At 40.3% G+C, this 23,308-nt stretch overlaps 1 protein-coding gene across 1 annotated transcript in view; it reads right to left on the minus strand.

Moving 5' to 3' along the window:
- The window catches only part of ZNF845 (zinc finger protein 845), a 45,820-nt gene extending 28,753 nt beyond the window's left edge, over positions 1-17,067 (minus strand). The window contains 7 exon segments of the mRNA XM_037045593.1: positions 400-473; positions 10,727-10,819; positions 11,175-11,301; positions 13,404-13,699; positions 14,849-14,932; positions 15,016-15,160; positions 16,903-17,067. Coding sequence (XP_036901488.1) covers positions 400-473; positions 10,727-10,819; positions 11,175-11,301; positions 13,404-13,418 — 309 coding nt within the window. The 5' untranslated portion in view covers positions 13,419-13,699; positions 14,849-14,932; positions 15,016-15,160; positions 16,903-17,067.
- Positions 17,068-23,308: the final 6,241 nt, after the last annotated feature.

The raw sequence follows: 23,308 nt of genomic DNA on the forward strand, positions 1-23,308 counted from the left end.
AACTGATCACATTTAAAATGTCCATGTGCATTATACATCACTGAATTTTAGAAAGCACTGACTGAAAATTTAATCTACAATTTAATCAATTCAAATTATTATTCACAACATGGATTATGTGAGTTCCTAAATGTCCTGACTGCATTTGCAAGAATATATACACACAGGAAATGGTTTCTAGTCTTCACATTTGGACACACATTTATCTGCATTGTCACTGACTGAAAGTAGGATATTTCCCTGATGTGTACTATTTTTGACCTGTAGAGGTAACAAGGATTTTCTCAAGGAATAATTGACCTACGTTAGTTAAGCTCCTTTTAACATCTTTTTTTCTCATTACACACTTTCTTATCAGGCTCTCATTACATTATCAAAGGCACACCTTCCATTTCTTACCAGTATTACTTTAGAGAATAAATCTTCCATCCCCGGCTTTTCCAACAAGGCCTGGTTGTCTTCTGATGACACAGCTGAAAGATACAAAATAAAGTTTCACAGCTTTGACACACACTGTCCTTAGCAACAGGTTTCGACCATATTCCATTTCTGAGTACTCCTAAAGAAAGTTAAATGTTCCCAGCAAGAAAAGGTATAATGAGAAAAAAGTCACATCAAAAAGTTTGTATTCAAGAAAAAAAAATCAATTAATGAAAAATTCAGTTTTCTTCCTTGGTTGCTTGAAGACTGGTCACCATCATCAATGACACAGTAACTATCCTGACCAGCAAGTTCAATACCAGTAGACTACGTCATCAGAAACAAACGATCCTAATGTCTTTCACCCTGGACAGGCAACAGCATGCAAGAAATTTGCTTTTTATGCTATTGCTTATTAGATGTTTCTTCCTAGGCACTTGCAGATACAAGAAGGGACAGACAAAGGTGGAGTATGAAGGGAGAAGAAACCTAAAACCTCATTTGCAAAATGTTCTTAATGTATGTTTCAGACATAAGTCTTAATCCTTTTTACACAGTAGGTATTCTATAAACGTGTGAATACAAAAATGTGCAGTATTTAAATTAATGAAACAAACACCTTTACTTTTATTAAGAGACTGGTCTTCGTAGTGTGATTTTGTGCCTGCTGATCACATTGTGGCCTAGATCCCTGTGATTACAGAGAAAAGCATGTAAAAAAGAGTCAGAATTGTGTTTTATTAAGGATGAAGCATGTTTTGATACAATTTCCTTTCCTTCCAGGGATATGGAACTGCTGATGAATTACTTCGTAGCTGAAATGTTTAGTGTTGGAGCTCTAGTCTTTATGTCTTTCACTGATTTCCGGCCCCTCTGTCTCGGGGTAATGACTCTTGTGGTTTATGTTGCCTTTCAGCATAATATATTAGATTGAAACTGAATTCCGACTCTTGATAGATTGCACCAGAAAACCAAGAAACCACACCAGAGCTACAGGTACTATTTTCAATTATGAAAGGTCATAGTTATACGGTCTATTTTGTGAAATAGTACTTGGTCATGGCATGCTTGTTCCTCTTTAAGCAATTTTTTTAAAAACTAGTGAGTCATAAGGTGTATAGAACCAGCCCAGATTTCAGCTTTGTGTTGGGATTCAGAACCCATTTTGGAGGTGGCAAGACAACTGGCTTTGGCTTGCTTTATGATTCAATGGATTATACACACACACAAAAGATCCCAAACACAGACTTGTGAGGGGAACACCGGCCAGCGAGGTTCCCTCTAGTGGGGAATGCCCTGAGCCCTTCTCTGAAATGGCTTTTATTATAGCTGGGAAGTGCAGGGGTACACAGCACACATGCACAGCTTATCAATGTCCAACAGGCTGTAGTCATAAAAAACTATCACTGTCTACAGATAAAAACTGAAGAAACATAGAAATCTTTCCAGGGTGGGGTCTGTGACACAGACAGCTGTAAAGGCATATATCATGAAGTAAGGAGTCTCACTCTTTTATGCCTTGAACTCAAACATCTGGGTTGTACCGACAGGGCTTATTGCTGAACAGAGCTGGCTTCAAAGGACAAAAATGTATATTTTAGGCCTGATTCCCATGCGACCCATAGAGTTAAAATCGACTCATGCCTGTCACCTGCGTTATGACCTGGTTTTCCTTTCAGAGCTTGCTCTCTCAGGTCTACAATCTCTGAAACCACACAGAGCAGTCCCCAACAGACTTGTACGAAATGACCTGTATGTGAATAAAAAGACTTCAAGGAAACAGAGGTAGGTATACAAGAACACAATGAAGTCAGGGGGACTGCATGCGCCAACATTGGTGCTAAAAATAAAAATTAGCAAAAATTCTTCAGTGACCTTATCAGTGAGAACTATGCAGATTTTTCAAGAGAATTAATAAACTAAGAACTTTTAAAAATTTATTCCATGATCATACATTGGAATGATAATAGTGTAACCGGTAAGTAGTACCCCAGGTGATCTAAACATTTAAAGCAATACTTATCAAAATCCCAATGACACTTTTTGCAGAAATAGAATAGTTCGTTCTAAAACAAAGATGGGGGTTGAATGGTGTAACTCAATGCCTTGAGCATCATTCCCCCAAAAAGGTGGCCGATTCAATTCCAAGTCAGAGCAGATGCCTGGGTTGCAGGTCATCTCCCCTTTGGAAGCAGGTCAGATGCAAGCAAGTGATGTGTCTCCCCCATATCAATGTTTCTCTCCCTTTTTTCCTCCCTCAATCTCCTCTCCATAAAACTACATAAATTATTTTTAGAAACATATTTCAAAACTTCTGTTATCAATAAAGTATATAAAAACCATTAAGGCAGACATAAATAATTAAGCACGGTGGATGAAAGAGCCTACATACAACTTCTCCTGTATAAGCTCACAGGAGCTTCAACAAGGAGGCTAAATGCAACCAAATAAGAAAAAGATATTCACAAAGTCAAAGACTGCTAAAAAACTGGTGGTCTATGTGTAAAAATGAGTAAAATTCAACCCCCTACATAAAATAATATACAAATAATGAATAAGAATGGAGGAAAATTTTAACATAAAACCAGTAACTGTTAATCTACTAAATGAAAAGGTATAAAAAAGATTTTGACCTATTTGTTTTCACTGTAACACCAAAAAAAAGGCAAACAAAGCAAACAGAGACAAATGGGATTATACCAAATAGAAAAACTTCTGCACATTAAGGTTAATCATCAGTGGGTAAAAAACACAACTTGTGGAATGGAAGAAAATTAGTGCAAAGCATATATTTTCTAAATCTTTAGCATTCTGAATATACTTAGTTATCTTTAAAAAACACCACGATAAAAAAGTAACACAATTTTAGAAGTGACCAAAGACATATGGTTAACTAATCTATAAGTTAGGGACACACAATGAGAACAGACAGACACTTTCTTAAGTTGTGCAAGAGAGGCTGGTCTGATGGTAGTGGGTTTTGAGAACTCAACTCAAGTTGGTGTCAATAAGCTGTGAGAGAGAAACTGAACTAATACACACAAAATAACATAACTAGACCACTTTCTTATGCCATGTACCAAAATAAACTCAAAATGGATTAAAAACCAGAATGGAAGACCCGGAACTATGAAAACACTGGAATAAAAGAGAGTCAATGATATCTGCTGTAGATCTTACCAATGGGTTTTTGTACATATGTAGGTATATATGTACATATATCAATCAAGAAAAATAAACAAATGACACTACAACACTGTAAGATTTTACACAGCAAAGCAAACCACCAACAAAACGAAGAAACAAATAACCAATCTACCAAAGAGGGAAAGTTACCCACCAATGATGCTAAATATTCACAATATAGAAAGAACTTACACAACATCGGAAAAAATCAAACAATCTGATTAAAAAATGGTACATGTCCTGAATAGATCTTTCTTCAAACAGGACAGAAAGATGGCCAATACACATATGAAAAGATGTTCAACATCACTCATCATCACACAAATGCAACTTGGACCCACAATGAAATACCATCACACATGTAACAGGATGCCAATTGCCAGTGAATCAACAAATGAGCATCAGCAATGATACAGAGAAATGAGAACTCTCATGCAGCCACCACACAAAACAAGATGAAAGTTCCTCAGAGGCTGACAAACAAGTACCACAGGACACAGCAATTCCATTTCTGGGGAGTTACCCGAAGAATATGAGAATACAAATTCAAAGCAGTATACGCACACTCATATCGACTGTAGCATTCTTTACAACAGTGAAGATGTACACCTTAAAAAAAATCACCAGTGCTATATTGGTAGTGTACAATTTGGAAGAAATGAAAACTGTTATTTTAGTTGACACGTAACGTCAGAAAGTGGTTATCTCATTACATCCCCCTTCAAGATGTGACTCTACGTTTATATTCTATATTCAAGAAATACAACAGCAAACATTTTCCAGACTATAAACTGCACCCCCAACCCCCACCCCAAATTTGAGAGGAATAAAGGTTGTTAATGTTGCTGTTGAGTTCTGCTTACATTTACATTGGTAAACTATTATTTATGTTATTAAATATTTTACCACATTTTTTGCTTCAAATTTTTTTCCTATTTTCCTTCTCTAAAACCTAGGTGCATCTTATGATCCAAAAAATATGCTCATCTCCAAGTTATTGAATATGAAACAATCTTCATGACATACACCATCAAATCACACTTTTTGAAGATACATTCTTAAACATCTTTGTTTTTTATTGTGTTATTAAGATTTAAACTCCCATGCCTTAACTAAAACATTAAGGGAAAAAAAAACAACAAAAATATGATCCTCATCATGAGAGAGAAAAAGAGAATCCACAGGCTAAGAAAAAAATATTTGCTAAAGATGACATATACAGGATTACGTGTAACATACAAAGATCTTTTTAAACTCAACAGTGACAAGAGAATAAACCTGACTAAAAAGGCTCAAACACCTTAAAAGAAAGCACACTAAAAAAGGTATGTAATACAAAATCAGGATCTGAAAAGAACCTCCACATCTTAAGTCAGAAAGGAAATGCATATGAAAACTAAACAAGCAATGCTGACAACAGCAAACGCTGCTATGGATGAGGAGCAACTGGAACTCTCATTCACTGCTGGTGAAAATGTAAAATTGTACAGTCCCCAGGGAGGAGAGTTTGGAGGTTCTAACAAAACTAAACAAATACTTATTATTCGATCCAGTAACTGTGCTCCTTAGTATTTCACCAAAGAACATGAACTGTGGTTGATAAGGATGGACCAATGTAACTTCATAAATATCACGAATGTACTATTCAGCTGGGGGACACTGAGAAAGGGTGGGGGTAATGCATGTGTGAGTTCTTATTAACTTCTACACAATTTTGCTGCAAAGCCAAAACTGCTCTTTGAAAGTCATTCACAAACCTTCTCCTCTGATGTACATTTACTCAAGTCTCTGAGTCTTTCCGATGGTTCTTTAAGCGCGTCCAAGAAACATGTTTGCATTATCTACTAACACACACACACACACACACACACATATACACCAGTTCACAATTAAAATGAGCAGTGTCAAAAAAAAAGAAATAATATTAAGTATTTTCCAAATATGTGGTGAAAATGGACCCTGTACATGTCTGAATGAAAGAAAAATTAGTACAAACAGTATCAATAATAACTGGGGTATCAAAAAGTTAAAAATAGAATTGTTTTCTAATTGCACACTTCTGCTTCTGGGTATTTATTTCTCCAAAAGAATTCATAGGAGGACTTGTGAGAGACACTGGCACACCTGTGTTGACTGTAGTATAATTCACAAAAGCCTGTTAATAGGTGGAAGCAACCCCAATGTCTATGGATAAATAAATAGATTAAAAAATATAGTATTACACACAAAGGAGTTGTATTCTGTCAGGAAATTGAGAAAGATCTTAACACCACATAGCACAATCACTAACATTGAGGATGTTTTTTAAGTGAAGCACACAAGTCATGAAGAGACAGATACTAAAGGGTGCATTGAGGTAAGTAATCTAATGGGGACCACCTCACAGGAAAAAGAAAAAAGGTAATTACCTGAGCCTTGGTTTTAAGACAATAGAGGAAATGGTTGTTTAATGTACACTGAGACATTTCTGTCAGATGAAAGTTGCAGGAAGTCACATGGACATAAAGGTAGTATACTTAACATGAATGGACTATACACTTACAGTCCATTTTATGGTTAGGACGCTAGATTTGGGGGAGCTTCTGACAAAGATGGAGGCATAGGTAAACAGCTTTGCTTCCTCACACAGCAAAAGAAGAATAACAACCAATATAAAAACAAAAAATAAACAGAACTGCCAGAAAAACTAACTGTACAAAAGCCTGACAACCAATGAGTTAAAGAAAAAGCATTAATCTGGACTGATAGGAGGGGCAGAGATGGACAGCCAGGGCTAAGGGGACTTGTGAGTTCACGGCAGGCAGACAGGGGTGGGGGGGGGGTGAGATGGTGGCTGAGGGAAGGGCAGTCCCCCCACATTCAAATGCACATATACCAGGGGGAACAACTGGGGACAGAGACAAACAGTACAATCTAGGGTTCCAGCGCAGAAAAAGAAAGTTTCAAAACCTCTGTCTGTCAAAACCTGTGGGGGCTTCCAGAGGCGAGAAAAACTGCCAGTCTTACAGCAGATTCTGTTGGAGGGGCCAATGGGGTCCTAGAATGTACATAAGCCCCCAAACCAGGGAATCAGCACCAGAAGGGAACACTCACTTTGCGGATAGTAGGGGAAGTGACTGAAAATGGGGAGACCTGACCAAGTACCACTGTTCCCTCTGACACCTCCCCTGCACACAGTGCCACAATGTTATGGAGTTCCCAACATTACTCAATACCTCAGGCTCCTCCCCTTAAATATGACAGGTGCACAGACACAAAGAAATATGCCCAAATGAAGAAACAGATCCAAAATCCAGAAAGAGAACTAAGCAACAAACAGACAGCCAACCTATCACATGCAGACCTCCAAACACTGCTAATCAGGATGTTCACAGAGATGGATGAGTATGGGTACAAAATAAAGGAGGAAGTGAAGACTATACAAAGTGAAATTAGCAAAAAATACAAAAAACCAAGAGTAAAGGGAAGGAAACTGGGCCCAATTCAACAATTTAGAACAAGAGGAAAGAAGAAATATCCAACCAAAACAGAAGAAAAAACAAGAATCCAAATAAAATAAATAAATAAGGAGAGTCTCTGTAACCTGTGGGACAATTTTACCATTCCAACATCCGAATCATACGGGTGTCAGAAAGACAAGAGGAAGAGCAAGAAATTGAAAACTTATTTGAAAAAACAATAAAGGAAAACTTTCCCAAACTGGAGATGGAAATATACGATTAAGTCCAGGAAGCTCAGAGAGTCCCAAACAATCTGGATCCAAAGAGGAACACACCAAGACACATCAAAATTAAATTACCCAAGATGAACAATAAGCAGAGAATCTTAAGAGCAGCAAGAGAAAAAAACACAGTTGCCTACAAAAAAAGTTCCCATAAGCCTATTGGCTGATTTCTCAAAAGAAACCTTACAGGCAAGAAGGGGCTGGCAAAAAGTATTCAAAATTGTGAAAAGAAAGAAATATATCCAAGATTAGTCAGTCCAGCAAAGCTATCATTTAGAATGAAAGGGCAGATAAAGGACTTCTTAGATAAGCTCAAGTTCAAGGAGTTCATCATCACCAAGCCCTTATGCTATGAAATGTTACAGGGATTTATCTAAGAAAACGAAGATGATCAAAAATATGAACAGTAAAATGACTACAAACTCACAACTATCAAAGATTGAGCCTAAAGTAAAAGAAACTAAGCAAACAACTAGAACAGAAGCAAAATCCCAGAAATGGAGTTCACAGAAAGGGTTATCAGTGGGCAGGGGGTGGGGGTACAATGGGGGAACAGGTAAAGGGAATAAGAAGCATAAATGGCGGGTACAAAACAGACAGCAAAGGGTTAAGACTAGCATAGGAAATGAAGAAGCCAAAGAACTTATATGTACGACTAATGGACATGAACTAAGAGGAGAAATGATGGAGGGAAATGGGGTACAGGTTGGAAGAACATCAAGGGGAGAGAAAAGTGGTACAACTGTAATAACATAATCAATAAAATACACTGAAAAAAGGATGCTAGAAATGTGCTCACATGATTTTTAACAAATTTGAAAAGAAAAGATTTCTAAAGGAGATAGTTATAAAACTTTTCAAAATTTATATTCAATTTCCAGATATTTTTATCTCACAGAAAGAGAATATAAATTTACCCAGGAACAGATATAAAATTAACCCTATTACAGTAACTACACTGGACAAAACAAACATTGACCATTAACAAAGCACAGAAAAAAACAAGATGCCATATTTTGGCATGAATAGTGTGCCCCATTTTGCCTAAATTTTTTAGAGAAAACTAAAGATGTACATTATACATGAGTAGCACCTGAAATAACTCGTATTTCAGACTCTTGTGTTTTGTAACTAGTTGTTACATAAAATTTCCTATACCATAATATGTGAAGAAAATGCTAGAATTCCTTTATATACAAAAATAGCAAAAAACTAAATATAAATACATACAGAAATGAATTTGAAAATTAAAATAAAAAATACTCTTTCCTGAAAGTTTGGGCAGAATACGTGGGTGCGCATTATACACAGGAGGTCGTTACACATGGCAAAATACGGTAAGTCATAAAAAACATAAGGTAAAAACCACACAAACATGCACATAATTTTCACGGCAAATGGCATATGGCGGATTCATATTTTCATTAACTCCCACAATATATCATGTGTACTGAGTTGAAAACAATCATTCACTTTTCTAATAGATGAATAAAACCAAAAACATAACTCAATTTGGGAAATCTACTATTGCCAAGGAAAACCAGTGAGGATGCTAGCTGAATGAGATGGAGAGATGGACTTTGAAGAAAAACTCCAAGTCTTTTTCTTAAAGGGCTTGACAAAGACTTATTGGGACGCACTCACTCTGATCTCTAGCCTTGGGACAGCAGATTGAAAGGTGCTAGGGATTTCAGGGAGGGGCTCGACTGTCTGCCTTCAGGGCTAAGGCAGGAGGAGCAGCTTTCCCCCACACAGAAGGCCCTTGCTGAGCCCTCCCCACCACAGAGAGAGAAGGAAGGTACTATATCTGAGTCCCCACCTACTACCTGGCTAGTGCTATAGGCCTGTCCTAGTCATTCCCTGAGACCTTGCCCCACTCCACTTGAGAAATCACCCAAGCCATGTCCAGTGGCTTTCCCACTCAAGTGGCCCCTCTTGCATCATGGTTCAGACTCTCCTAAATCCTTCAAACAAGCTGGATCTGGTCTCTGCATGGCCTGTACCTCTCACTCAGTGGCCACATGCTGGCAGGAGACACAGGTGGCCTTGAATCACATCTTGCCCTCTCTGGGGACCCTACAAACCAGGGAATTAGGACCCATCTGCACAGGTGGTACTGCACATCACTCTGTAATGGGTGCCAGGTGATTGATCCTGGGCAGATCACAGGTTGTGGCTGACCTTGAACCCCCAGGGAGGACCCACAGCCAGTAGACAGCTTAAGACCATGTTACACTCCAACCCTACCACTTCTACAAGCAACACACTCAAGGGCCAGAATCACTGAGCACCAAAACACCACCAAACAATTTTTAAAATATGAAGTGCCTAATAATTCTGTAACTCACTTCTTACCAAAGAATAGAGATGAAGAAATCAGGTAACAACAGGGACTCTCCCACATGGTGGGCAGTGTTGTCAAGTCAGCTATGGCAGTAGCTTACTGAAGAACTTAGAGAGGTAAATAAACACAGTAAAGTATTCTAACATGAAGGAATCAAAACATACACTATAAACTTCTTATGTTATTTCATACTATACAAAAGGACATTTTAAAGTGAAACAAAAAATTAGATTGTCTCATTTCAGGTGGTGAATGTTGCTGCGATGAAATCACTGAGTCAGTCTAAACTTGGTAGGGTCTTATTTGTAGCCTCCATAGTATTAGACTTTATAAACCCGAAAACATGACACCTGTCCCCAGGTATCTTGGGATTTCTGCACCAAATCTCCAGGATTCAACCATTTCCTTTATAATCACTTTCCATGAGAAAAAAAGCAAAAGTTAAAAGCACAAAAGCTTACCATACATTTCACAGAAACATACACAGATGTTCATGGGTCCCCAAAGCAATGCAACAGAAGCCAGAGCACAGCAGCTCTCGCAAGTGAAGGAAAAGACTTTGGCCCCAGGTGCTANTAGGGTCTTATTTGTAGCCTCCATAGTATTAGACTTTATAAACCAGAAAACATGACACCTGTCCCCAGTTATCTTGGGATTTCTGCACCAAATCTCCAGGATTCAACCATTTCCTTTATAATCACTTTCCATGAGAAAAAAGCAAAAGTTAAAAGCACAAAAGCTTACCATACATTTCACAGAAACATACACAGATGTTCATGGGTCCCCAAAGCAATGCAACAGAAGCCAGAGCACAGCAGCTCTCGCAAGTGAAGGAAAAGACTTTGGCCCCAGGTGCTAACAAGATGACAGAGGTCACCGGACATATTGCCGACAAACTGGCCCTCTACGACAACAGCAGAAGTAAACCTGGGCTTCTCAAAATCCCATCCACTGAAGCACAGCTTGCTTCCCAAATCACACTTGAAGGTCTGGCTTCCTCTGTGACCTCTGGGCCTCTCACCTGTGTCACCTGCTTCCCCATCCCCACCTACCTGGGGGGGCAGATACTGTCTTTTCCTTGTTCACAATCCAGCACTCCATTTGCTCCAGAAAGTTGACTAGAACTGGCTTAGAGACAAAAAGACCTGTTTATACAAAAAAGAATCACTAGTCTTGAGGAAATGTTCCCATTTTCCATTCCACCTTCTTCCCAGGTAACTAAACGGGCAATATAAAATATTCTAGAAAATGATTTTCCAACATGATGTTTTCAGTAGCAACTTAATTATTCTAGACCACATGTAAACTTTTCAGACACTAAAAGTTCCTAATTCACATTATTCACAGTCTTTTCTCTCTACACTGGATAATCTCATATTTCTCCATTGAGAGCTAGAATCTGAAGGGCTCCCACACAAAGCAGAAGTCCCCCAAAAATGTTAAACTAATAAAATGAAACCCCGCAGGTGGAGCAAGAGGTCTAAAGGAAGTCATCCTCACCCACAGAGACCAGGGTCCTGTAGTTCTCCAACATCACATCCACGTACAATTTCCGCTGACCTGGGTCCAGGCATTCCCACTCCTCCTGAGAGAAATCTACTGACACGTCCCTGAAGGTCAACAGTCCCTGAAACAGCAGAGTTCAAAATGTCATCCAACAAGCAAACACTGTTAGAAGTGGTTTTGAGCTAAAAGAGTACCCTGAGTTCCTTACTAATATCATTTTGACTCAGACATATGTTCTATTGTATTTTCAAACACTGAGAAATGACGTTGACTACCACAAACCCCAAACACAGACTTTACTTTTTGGAAAAATAAACTTTAAAACGAAGGCATCAACACAGGCATATGTATGTGAGCACTGTGTTTGTATCATCCAGAATGAGCTGGGTACGTTTCTCAGCTACAAAAGTCACGGGGAGTTGAAAGTAAGTTAAATACTTATTCACACTTAATTCAGACAAGAGACAACTGAAGATTTGCGAAAGTGCAGATTCTGATACAGGAGTCTGGGATGGGGCCTGTGTTTCCACATCTTTAACGAGTTCACTTTTTACTACTGACAGCAAAGTCTCTGGTCCATGTGCCACACTTCTGAACAGCACACAAAACAATACAGAATTCAGACATATATCTGAACTGGAGATGGTTTATAAAATTTACAGTTTTCAAGAAATAAGAAACAACAGCCGAAATACTATTTGAAAATGTTGTATAAGTAATCTTAGAACAAAATTATTCATCCTATGATATAAGAGTATTTTGTGAAACAAATAGTAAAGGGTAGAGCTAAATTTTCCCCCAAACTTGATGTACAATTTTTCAACAAACACAGGCAAATTCATGTAAAGAGACCTCATGACTATTCATTGGAGTTTCAGTAACCGAATGCAAACATCTGAGGAGAGTAAGAAGCCTAAATAACTGAAATGTTAATATTTTATGCACACAGACTGACATACCTATGGAAACTAGCTACAACTGAAAAGTGACAGAAAACAGGATTTTCATGTCAATGAAATTAAAATTTGTGATTCTGTAAATCTGAAAAATCTGTGGACGGTGTTATGTTTTGTGAACACAATAAGGAGAGGAACATACATAATGTTAGAGCTATTATTTCTCAGTTTTTTATTTCTCTTGAAATTTTGTGTATCATTAATGGAGCGCTATTATCTTAGAAATTTAACTGAATTGAAAATACATTTATATTGCTCTTGTAAACTTTATTGAAAATACAAAAACTAACAAATAGGATATGTCTGTGACATGATGTGTAATATAAGGAAAATTTATAGGAACAAAGCCTGATTAATTCAGTCTTCCACATCAAAAACCAATTATCTCTAGGAAATAAAGTATAGCCTTCATTTTCCAAAGCAAACAGAAACTAAGAAGGAGATGAGGAATGTGATGGTGTTTGTACATCCTTCAGTAATTCCCTTCTAGATCCTTGTTCACAACAAAGGGAAACTATTACTGGACACTGACGAGAGCACTTCAGCCAAGTGACTATCAGCTGGACTGGAATAATAGATATCAGGTGACTGAGGCACACAGAAGGGACACATCATCACTGCTGTAACATTACTGGCAAAGATACAGAAATAAAGAAATCATTATGTGAAAGTGATACAAATAAACTTTAATTTTTGCAAATGTAAATGCACATGTATCTCCTACCTGTTGACACAAATACTGTAGTGCATTTAAATAGCAAAACTTTTGTCTCAAACTAGTAAGCAAGTCTCTTCTTTGTCAGGTAAACTTTCTGAGCTATCCTCACCAGTAAATTGTGCATTCTTACCCCTGATCTATAGAGCTGACACTGCAGCCACATAAACCTAAAACCTCCACATCCCTTCTTCACCAATAGCTGAGTTTCTGGCCCATCCCAAGGTGGGTATTGGACACGGGTGCCTTCCCAGGTTGATGGGTCACAGAGGGAATCTTTTCAGTAGTTAAAGGTCATTAATTCAGGATGGGAATTCTTTGTGTCCTTGGGGAAACTGGATAATGAAAACGTAGAGAAGGCTCTGGGCAAAGGAAGTGTATAAACTGCTGATCTTGATAATCATCAGAAACAAAGGGAAAAGATAAGTAGATTAAAAAAAAACCTCACTAGTCAAAAACATCAGAAGCAGAGAAGGATCTGGTTCTTAATCCACTGATGTTAAGAGGAAAAGCAAACATAGCCCCTCTTCTCACCCAGGACACATCGTTTACCTGAGAAGCAGCCATGTCCTCGTGGTCCTGCTCCTGCTCTGGGTTCTTTTTCCAGGTGACATGCAGAGGAGTCACATCTGCATTTTGACAATGTGCCTTCAAAGGCCGCAGCACAGCCCCTTTTTCTGCTTCCACCACACTCACAGGCAAAAGAAACCTGGAAATGCTGAAAAGGCCACTTTCTCCTGTCCTTTATCAAAGGAGAGTCAGGAACAAAGAGCTCCCACATGGAAACCACACTGAGTTTTCTTTCTTCTTTTTAGGTGCTCTCTTCTCCCACAGACATCCACAAACTCCTACAGATAGGAGAACATGCATTGCTGAACCTCAAACCCAGGTTACGTTCCCTGACCAAAGCCTGCTTCTCACTCTTACAAATGCATCAGGGCATGCCTGTTCCTTCCCATTCTCCTTTGCTCCTCCTCTGCAGATAACCTTTGCCCTTTCTTTCTCCTAAGCTCCAGGGGCCCATCTTATGACTCTTGTCTCTGGTTCCCTGAGCCCACTTATTCTATCTCTGACTTTCTAAATAAAATTTTTCTTATTAAACAACATGCATGCCCTGGCCGGGTGGCTCAGGCAGTTGCAGCACTGGCCTTTCATATGTTGGAACTGGATATTTCCCTGGGTTGGAATAATTCCAACATATGAAAGGTTGTGGGTCCAGACCATAACCTTTCCTATGGGTCCAAGACCATGGTCATGGTCCTGACCATGAAAGGTCAGGATACTTACCTAGGTTGTGGACTGAATCCCCAGTCAGGGCCCATGCAGGAAGGAGCACATAGATCTTTCTCTTTCACATTAATGTTTGTCTCTTTCCCTTTTCCTCTCACTTAAATCAATAATCATACCCTCTGGTTGAGGACTGAAAGAAATGCACTCCAGAGCATCTCCTGCTAATCCCTGGATTCACCTTAGCATCACCTGGAGCACCTCATTAAATGATGCTCCACCCAGAGCAGTTGTCCAACTCTGTGGATGATGACACAGCTGGTGTCATTTCTTAAAATTTTTCAGGTGATGCCCTGGCTGGCATAGCTCAGTGGATTGAGCACGGGTCTGTAAAGCAAAGGGTTGCTGGTTCGATTCCCAGTCAGGGCACATGCCTGGGTTGTAGGCAAGGTCCCCAGTAGGGGACACATGAGAGGCAACCACACATTGATGTTTCTCTCCCACTCTTTCTCCTTCCCTTCCCAGCTCTCTAGAAATAAATACATAAAATATTTAAAAATTTTTCCAGGTGATTTAACAGGAATTTGCAGGGAAACCGTTTACTAAGCATGCAGACCCCTAGAGAATTAGGGCTCCACTAAGTTATAATTCTGCAGGTTTGCATTGGGCCCATGAAATGGCATCTTTATCTAATTCCCTCTTGGTGCCTGTGTTGCTCCCCCAGAGCTGTTTTCTGTCGCACTGGGCCAGATACATCACACCCAGCACACCTCCAACCTCTGGGTACAAAAAGGACTTCAGGCAGAAACTTCTAAAATGACAGGCTGCCTAGTCAAATTTTTTTTTCTTCTTTTCTAGAAAATTACAAAAAGTTATTTTAAAAACATAAATTGTATAAATGCAAGTTTTGATACTGAAAGCTTTAAAAAAATGTTACCTATGAAAATATGTTCATCAAAGTACACAACCAATGGATGGTCTTTCTGGGAACCATGTTTCAGGTCAATCCAGTCCTTCCTTCAGTAGTTTCAGAAAATGGACAAGAGGGACATGAGGGGAACAGCTACTGCGTGGCTCAGTCACTAATTCAACAAATCACAAAAGGGAAGGAAAAAGCTGAAGAATATTAGATGAAGTCATGAAACTTGGTTCTGACTGTTAAAAGCATTGACATCTTAAAAGAAAAAAGATCACTGACATTTTTACCAAATGCAAACTGAAATAATCTAATATTACTGAAGAAGTATCACTGGGTGTTCAAACATATGATAAACAGAAAAATGCAGGGCTCAGAATTTAAACTAGACATGATGTATTTTAGTGGAAGACTATGTGGATTTTTTTGTTTGTTTGTTTGTTTGTTTTTACTGTAGTGACTTCTTTGATCAAAGTATGGTGACAGACTCAGTCATTTCTTGTCCCCAGTCACCTCCCTCTTATCATCCCAGGATATGAGAAAGGACCCATGACTGGCAGACAAGTCTCTGCCCTCTGAGTGAATAAGGGTTACAAATGGAAGCAAACTATTATAAAATTTACAAGCCTTATAAACTGGAGATTTGTAATTATCACTCAACTCTGTTTAACTGAAACAAATCAGCAAATGTTAAACTGAATAGATTATAAAGCCACAAGCCCCTAAATCACAACTTAATCCTCCACATCCCATCACCTCATCCCTCATCCACATCCAGGTTGCCCTTCTTCTGCTACTCTGTGTTTCTGTTTCTGTCTCTTCCCTTTTTCTCTGCACTGCGGTCCTTTCTCGTTTCCCCTACCCCCTCGGGTTCTTTCCATTTACTTCCCTGTTCCACAAAACTCTTGAAGCCTATTTCACCTTCACTTGCGCTTTCTCCATAGTTTTGATTGCTCCCATCTCTGTACACGTTTGAGCCCCACCGCCCCGCTGCCCCATGCCTGTGTCCCCTCTGCTGCTGTTCTGTCACCCTGCCCTCTAGCTGGCTGACTCTCAGTGCTGTTCCTCCCTCCTCGGATCCGTCACCCCCAACCCCCCTTTCCGTCCTGCTCCTGCTGTCCCAGCTGCTCTCCTCAGAACCACTCACTCCGTCTGAAGCGCCTTGCCCTTTGCTGCCCCCACCTCTGCTCAAAGGCCCCGCTCCCCGGTATCCTCAGCCTTTCTTCCCTGTCTTCCCCCTCAGGCTCCTTTCGCCACTTACACTTTCACTCCTACGTTGCAGCCTCGTCCCTCCCACACCCCCTGCGTTGCAGTGTCTTAGGGCCCCTCACCGACCTTTTCTCCCCCTCATGTGCCCATCTCTCTCACTCCACCTCCGGATCCCCTCAGAGGCTCGTTCCACCATTTTCTGTGCCGCCCCTTCACCATCGCCACTTCCACAAATCCCCTCCCCCACGGGGGTGGGGTGGGGTGGGGGTCAGGTCTTTTCTTCTGGGGACATCGTGTCTTCCACTCCTAAGTCCTATCCTATGGCAAGCGTGCTCTTCCTGGGATCTAGGCCTCTTATTATAAGTGAGAGAGAGAGAGTGTGTGTGTGTGTGTGCGCGCGCGCTCGCGCGCGCTCGCGCGTGTGGTTACTTAGGGGAGAGGGTGGACTGTAAACTATCATAATTGACAATCCTCTCTCTCTGGACCAAAAGCGGCGAGGTGGCAGGAGGGGCACAAAGGTTTGACGACATCGCCCGGGTCTGGCTCCCGAGGCTTTTAAGGGAAGGCTTTCAGCAGGAAAACTATGGGGCTGGAGGTACCCAACGGCCCGTAGGCGGAAAGACCGCGCGAAGGACGGCCTCAGAGTTTCCCCAGAAACAAACACGGAGCATCTCCGAGGAGCGTCTCACCGTGACTCACCGCTGGAGGAGGATGGGGTGGAGACTTCTACGTCTGTACTGCCCCTCAGGCTTCACCTGCTAGGAAGATGGACTGAAGAAATCAGGTTTCAACCAGAAGAACAGGAACAAAGAACTGTGTGACCGCAGCCACTCCACAGCCGTTTCAGGGTCTATAAGGAACTGCGCATGCTCCTCAGCTGAAAAGAGGGGCGGGGCCAGAGCCTGACCTGAGCGCCTACGCAGTGGGTCGGGTCACAGCTCGAGAAGGGCCAGGCCAATGCAGGGGAACAGGAATGCCGGGGAGAAGCGGATGCAGTGGCGTCCCCTGTGCTCCACTACACCTTGCTCTTGCTTATAGACTTTCCTTGGGCACTGCGTTTGATTTACTCGCGTTATTATTGCTGAACTCTAATTTTTCTTTCCAAAATTAATATTTTGGTGATCTTCCCTCTGTACAAAGTGGCTCTCTTGGGGCGGTGTTGAGCGAGTCCTCTCTGGGTCTGACTAGAGGCCAGGAAAGGACAGCGAAGATGAAAAAGTGAATGAGTGCTATTTTGTGGGTTGCCCTAAGGTCTGGTGTGAACTATGAGCTTTGCTTCAAGGGTTTCTTTTTCACGTTTAAAAATGGTGATCTAGCCCTGGCTGGCGTGGCTCACTGGATTGATTGCCAGCCTGCAAATCCGAAGGTCGCAGGTTCAATTCCCATTCAGGGCACATGTCTATATTGTAGGCCAGGTCCGCATTAGGGGGCGCAGAAGAGACAACCACACATTGATGTTTCTCTCCTTCTTTCTCCCTCCCTTCCCCTCTCTCTCTAAATATAAATTAAAAAAATTTAAATGTTGTTCTATTGTATGCCAAGTGAAATAAGTCAATCAAAAAAGACAAATATCAAATGATTTATTTTGATATGTGTCACCAGTGAATGTCTCACAATATATTATATTTTGCCCTATATAATGCACACTTTTTGCCCAAATTTTTGAGGGAAAAATAAGGATGCACATTATACATGGGTAGTACCTTTTATTTGTTCTTGTGTTTTGTAATTAGTCGTTATATAAAGTTTCTTGTAACAAATTATGTTCAAAAACATGCTAAAATTCCTTTATAATACAAAAAACAAGTATCTAAATATAAATAAATAATTTAAAATTAACATGAAAGATGTTTTTCCTTAACGTTTGGGCCAAAAACATGGATGTGCATTATGTATGACAAAATATGGTAGCCTTTCAGGTGAGTCCTCCCTCCACCAACCACTGTGGTCATGTGACCCAGGCCTTAGAACTGAAAAAGTTGAGTGGCCTATATGGCCACTCGCCCTACAGGTAATGCCACAAGGAATGACAGCGAGTCAACACAGGTGACTATACTATTCACTCAGCTTTTACTGATGCAGGTTGAAGCTCAATAACAATCCATCAATAGCAGTATCAGTAACAATATTACAAGAGAGAACGGAGGAATAACAAACCAGTCCCAAGAGTCCAGATCAGAAATGGGTCTGGGAAACAGCAGGGTGGTTGACATCATCTTGCAAGGCAGAGCGAGAGGGACAGCATCGTAGAGAAGCTTTTTTTTTCCATGCTGGACATCTCAAGGTGACTCGCAGGATGCATTGTGCACAGTCTGAAGTCCTCTGCTTATATACTCTTGTGCGATGCAATGTTGCATCAGCTTCTGATTAACACATGCTTTGTGCAGCCTTGACAGGCACATGCCGCAGCCCGCTGCAGCAAGGGTGGTCTCGAGGTGAGGCGAGGGACTGAAAGAATGGAGAGGACCAAATGCTCTGCTGGCAAATGGCAACTTTATTCAAGGAACAGCTGTCTTAAATACAAACTGCTAACGCCTGAAGCAAGACTGCAAGGAACTAGAAACAATGTTGTTTTTCAAAGTTCATGCACTCCCTTAAGTTATCAAAAAGGCAAGAAGTTCTCATAACCGTCTTGGAACATGACACTCATGCCAAAATCTTGTTATATCCTTCAAGGCGGGGAACGAGAAGGTTAGGAAAATGTCAAGGTACCCGCCGGCTCCAGGGACCAGAAACCAAGTTCATCCACCATTTTCACAGTGGAGAACTCTGTCCTTTATCCCCTGTGGCCTAGCAGGCCCCCACAGGCACATGTGTTTTAAGTCACTCTGCTGTGCATGCTGTGAGGGGGTGGCGTTATACTTTAGATAAGCACGTTTACCTCCCCGTGCTGTGTGCATTGGAGCAATTGCATCATCACCCGGAATCATTGCTCTACTGCGTATGCCATGAACATGGCTTCCCTCCATCACTACACCATCATAGTCAACAGGACTCATGCCAGCTTGGTTTAGTGCTGCTCTTCACAATTTGGAATCACAAAGAAGAAACACAAAGAAAATTGGAACAGATTCATAGGAAAATAAGGGATGCCAGAGCAAAGAGGTTTGGATCCGTGTAAAGGTGGTGAGATTAGAAAGGACAAAATGGCAATTACATAATAGTTACAGGGATGTAAAGTACAGCACAGGGAATAGTCAGTTATATTGTAATAACTATGTATGCCAGGTGCTGGAATGATCAGTGGGAGTATTTTGTAAAATATATGATGGTCTAAACACTATGGCTATACACCTGAACTAATACAAAATAATACTGAATGTTAACAGTAATTGAAAAAAAAATGTTTTTACACAGAGGGGAAGGGAGGGAATGAGTGGGAGATCCCATCCCTACAAGATCCCATCTTGTAGGCATCCCAACTGGGGACGGAATCCTCAACTTAGGCAGATGCTGTGACAAGGAATCAAACCAGATATATTTCACTACGCAGGGCAACCCCAACAGACACATTATCCAGGGCAACAAACATTTTTTACAAAAGAAACGTACCTGTGTTCTTTTCATGCAGGGAGGATGGTTGCTTCCTACCCAATTTAAGTTGCTATGTTTATTTAGCAACTTTATTTAAGTTTATTTAAGTTTATTTAGCAACTTTATTTAAGTTGCTATGTTTAACAGTTTTAAGGTAAATGTGTAGTTAGCGAGCTACTTCTATTAGAAACTAAGTTGTTTTCCTATTAACTTTGAAAAAGATTAATTCAAAAGCCATTTTTGCCAAAGACTGCACACGTGTCCTTCTAGTGAGGATGAAGCAACTCAGAAACTGGGATCTCTGAAGAACTGCAGGTGGGGAGGGTGTTGGAGCCAGAAATGTGTCTGCAATTAGAATATCAGTAGTTCATTAAACGACTACTATAGTTATCTGTGTTAGGATTAAAAACTAAATTGTGAAATACACAGCTCTCCCTGAGTACAACAATCACATACTGATACTGGGCAGCATTTCATTTTCTATTCTCTGTTCACCAGGGAGGCCAGGACTCAACAAGACTGAGTTCCAGAGCCTTTCATAGGGACATGGCTAGGATATGAGATGGGACAACTAAAAAAATGTGATCATCGCACATGGCTGGTATGTCTCAGTGGACTGAACGCAGGCCTGCAAACCAAAAGGTCACCAGTTCAATACTCCCTGTCAGGGCACATACCTAGGTTGCTGAAGTTTCTCTGTTTCTCCTTCCCTTCCTTCTCTCTAATATGAACTAAGCCTTTTAGAAAATACGGTCATTTAGGACAACATGCATTTAAAAAAGGAAATGTTTTCACAGGCCTGCGAACCAGTGGATCGCGGTTCGATTCCCAGTCAGGGCACATGCCTGGGTTGCAGGCAGGTTCCCTGCAGGCCAACTCCCAGCAGGGGACGCACAAAAGGCAACCATACATTGATGTTTCTCTCCCTCTCTCTTTCCCCTCTAAAGATACATAAATAAATTAAAATTTTAAAAAAAGGAAATGTTTTTAAAATTGTTATTAATTACATTAAAATGAATGCTGCTCTGGGCCCTGGCTGGTGTAGCTCAGTGGATTGAGTGCGGGCCTGCGAACCTGACTATCCCGGTTCGATTCCCAGCCAGGGCACATACCTGGGTTGCAGGCCAGTTCCCAGCAGGGGGCGCATGAGAGGCAACCATACATTGATATTTCTCTCCCTCTCTCCTTCCCTTCCCCTCTAAAGATAAATAAATAAAATCTTTTTAAAAAATGAATTCTGTTCTGTGCCATACCTTGAATACATTAGTTTTAAACATCTTTGAGATAAAGTTCTTCATATCATAATATACTTCAATCAATCATATCCAAGTATAATGCAATTTCATTATATATTTCTTTGAACAATAACTACAAAGCTTACATGTTATTTTATCTTTAGAAGGGAAGGGAAGGAGAAAGGGAGAGAAATATCAATGTATGGTTGCTTCTCATGTGTCCCCTGCTGGGAACTGGCCCCTGCTCTGGGAACTGGCCTGCAACCCAGACATGTGCCCTGACTGGGAATCGAACCACGATCCTCTGCTTCACAGACCCACACTCAATCCACTGAGCTACACCACCCAGTGCTATTATTTTAAAATTATAATCTGTTTTACCCACCCCCGGTTTTGAATTTTCTGTCAGGTGTGAATAACTAAGCTTGTAAAACATATAGCTTCAAGGATACATTCAGATATATTTTTGAATCAAGGATCATTACCTTTGCCCTGGCTGGTGTGGCTCAGTGGATTGAGTGCCAGCCTATGAACCGAAAGGTCACCAGTTCGATTCCTAGTCAGAGCACATGCCTGGGTTGTGGGCCAGGTCCCCAATAGGGGGTGTGTGAAAGGCAACCACACATTGATATTTCTCTCCCTCTCTTCCCCTCTCTCTGAAAATAAATAAATAAAATCTTTTTAAAAAGGAAGAAAAGAAGGCCCTGGCTGGTGTAGATTAGTGGATTGAGCACAGGCCCGCAAACCAGAGGATCGTGGTTCGATTCCCAGTCAGGGCACATGCCTGGGGTGCAGGCCGGTTCCCTGCAGGCCAACTCCCAGTAGGGGATGCACAAAAGGCAACCATACATTGATGTTTCTCTCCCTCACCCCTTCTCCTCTAAAGGTAAATAAATAAATAAAATCTTTTTTAAAAAAAGGAAGAAAAGAAAATCTCCCGATTATTGACGAGAACCTCAGAACCTACAAGGGCTTGGTTGGCTGATCTGGAAGACGGAGAGCAGTGAGATGCAGTGGCACTCCAAGGGAAAATGGCTGTGTTGTCTGTGTAGAGAATAAAGATGAACGAACACAGAAGAATAGGAAATAAAAAATACCCAACGAAACAAATAGACTTGATTTTCCTGAGTTCAGCCAGTAGTGAAGCCTGGGAATAGGTGTCCTCTATCCAGATGCAGAGCTCGTGCCAGTTCAGCATCCTGGGTATTGTTACTCATCTCCTACTTGGAATGGCATCATCACTGTTGTTGGAATATTCCTCAAAATTACAAAGGATGTATTAGAGAAACGGCACTGTCCTTTGTGTTTCTCTTTCTCCTTCTTTTCTCCCTCTCTTTCCCCACTCCTTCCCACCTCTCTCAAATCAGTAAACGTCAAAACAACACAGGGACATATGACATCACCAAGTATTCAGCTGAACATGTTGTCAAAGAAGGAAATAATGTTTACAACATCACTTTAAAAAGTAAGAATAATGTATGGGGGTGAGCAGGGCTGGGAATATAAGACAGAAAACTGTACTTGAACAAGAATTAAATTTTAAAAAGTAAGAATAATTTAAATACATTGATGTAATAGTGTTATTTGTTTAATAGAAGGACAAAATGAAATACACTAAACAAAATGAAACTTTATGAGTTCTCTGTCAAATTACCTTTATTTGCCAGTTGATTTCTCTTTTCTGCTAAGTTTTATATAAACCGTTATTAAAATCCCTGACCAGGTCACACAAACAATATTTCATGATGTTTGAAACAAAAAAAAATTATGGTAGTCTTCATATAAAACACAGGAAATTAAACAACTGCAATGTCGGTTTCTCAAGCCAAGAGTCATGAGTTCTAGAAACAAAATATACAGAAATGAACTATACAGAAAAATCATTAACATTATAAATCCATGAGATTTATAGATGTCTCTTAAATCATCAAGTATTTTTAAATTATCTATTTTGAGCCAGTGTTTTTCTATCCTTCTGAATATATGTATATAAACATGCACATACATGTCTTTATTGTTCAGTCCTCTTACTCCTACATTATATATTAAGGTTACTATATGTACATATGACATTTTTGTGTATCAAACCATGTAAATTTGTTTATGTTGACTCAGGAAAAGGATATATGAAAAAATACACAGGCTCAAAAATAACTTCCTAATTTTATTTGTTTGAACTTTAAGTTCACGTTTGTTAAGCAGAGAATCCTGGTATCGGATGGTGAGCAGCCGGTACACAAAAGACCACAAGGAAAATTGAAACAGACAAGGTTTTAACTCACAGGCCCTGGAGGAAGTACACAGGGCACCTGGAGGGGCTAATGTTGGAGGCCAAG

The sequence above is a fragment of the Sturnira hondurensis genome, unplaced genomic scaffold (genome assembly GCF_014824575.4).
Source record: "Sturnira hondurensis isolate 20B ecotype Veracruz unplaced genomic scaffold, ASM1482457v3 Scaffold0004386, whole genome shotgun sequence".
Taxonomy (NCBI): domain Eukaryota; kingdom Metazoa; phylum Chordata; class Mammalia; order Chiroptera; family Phyllostomidae; genus Sturnira; species Sturnira hondurensis.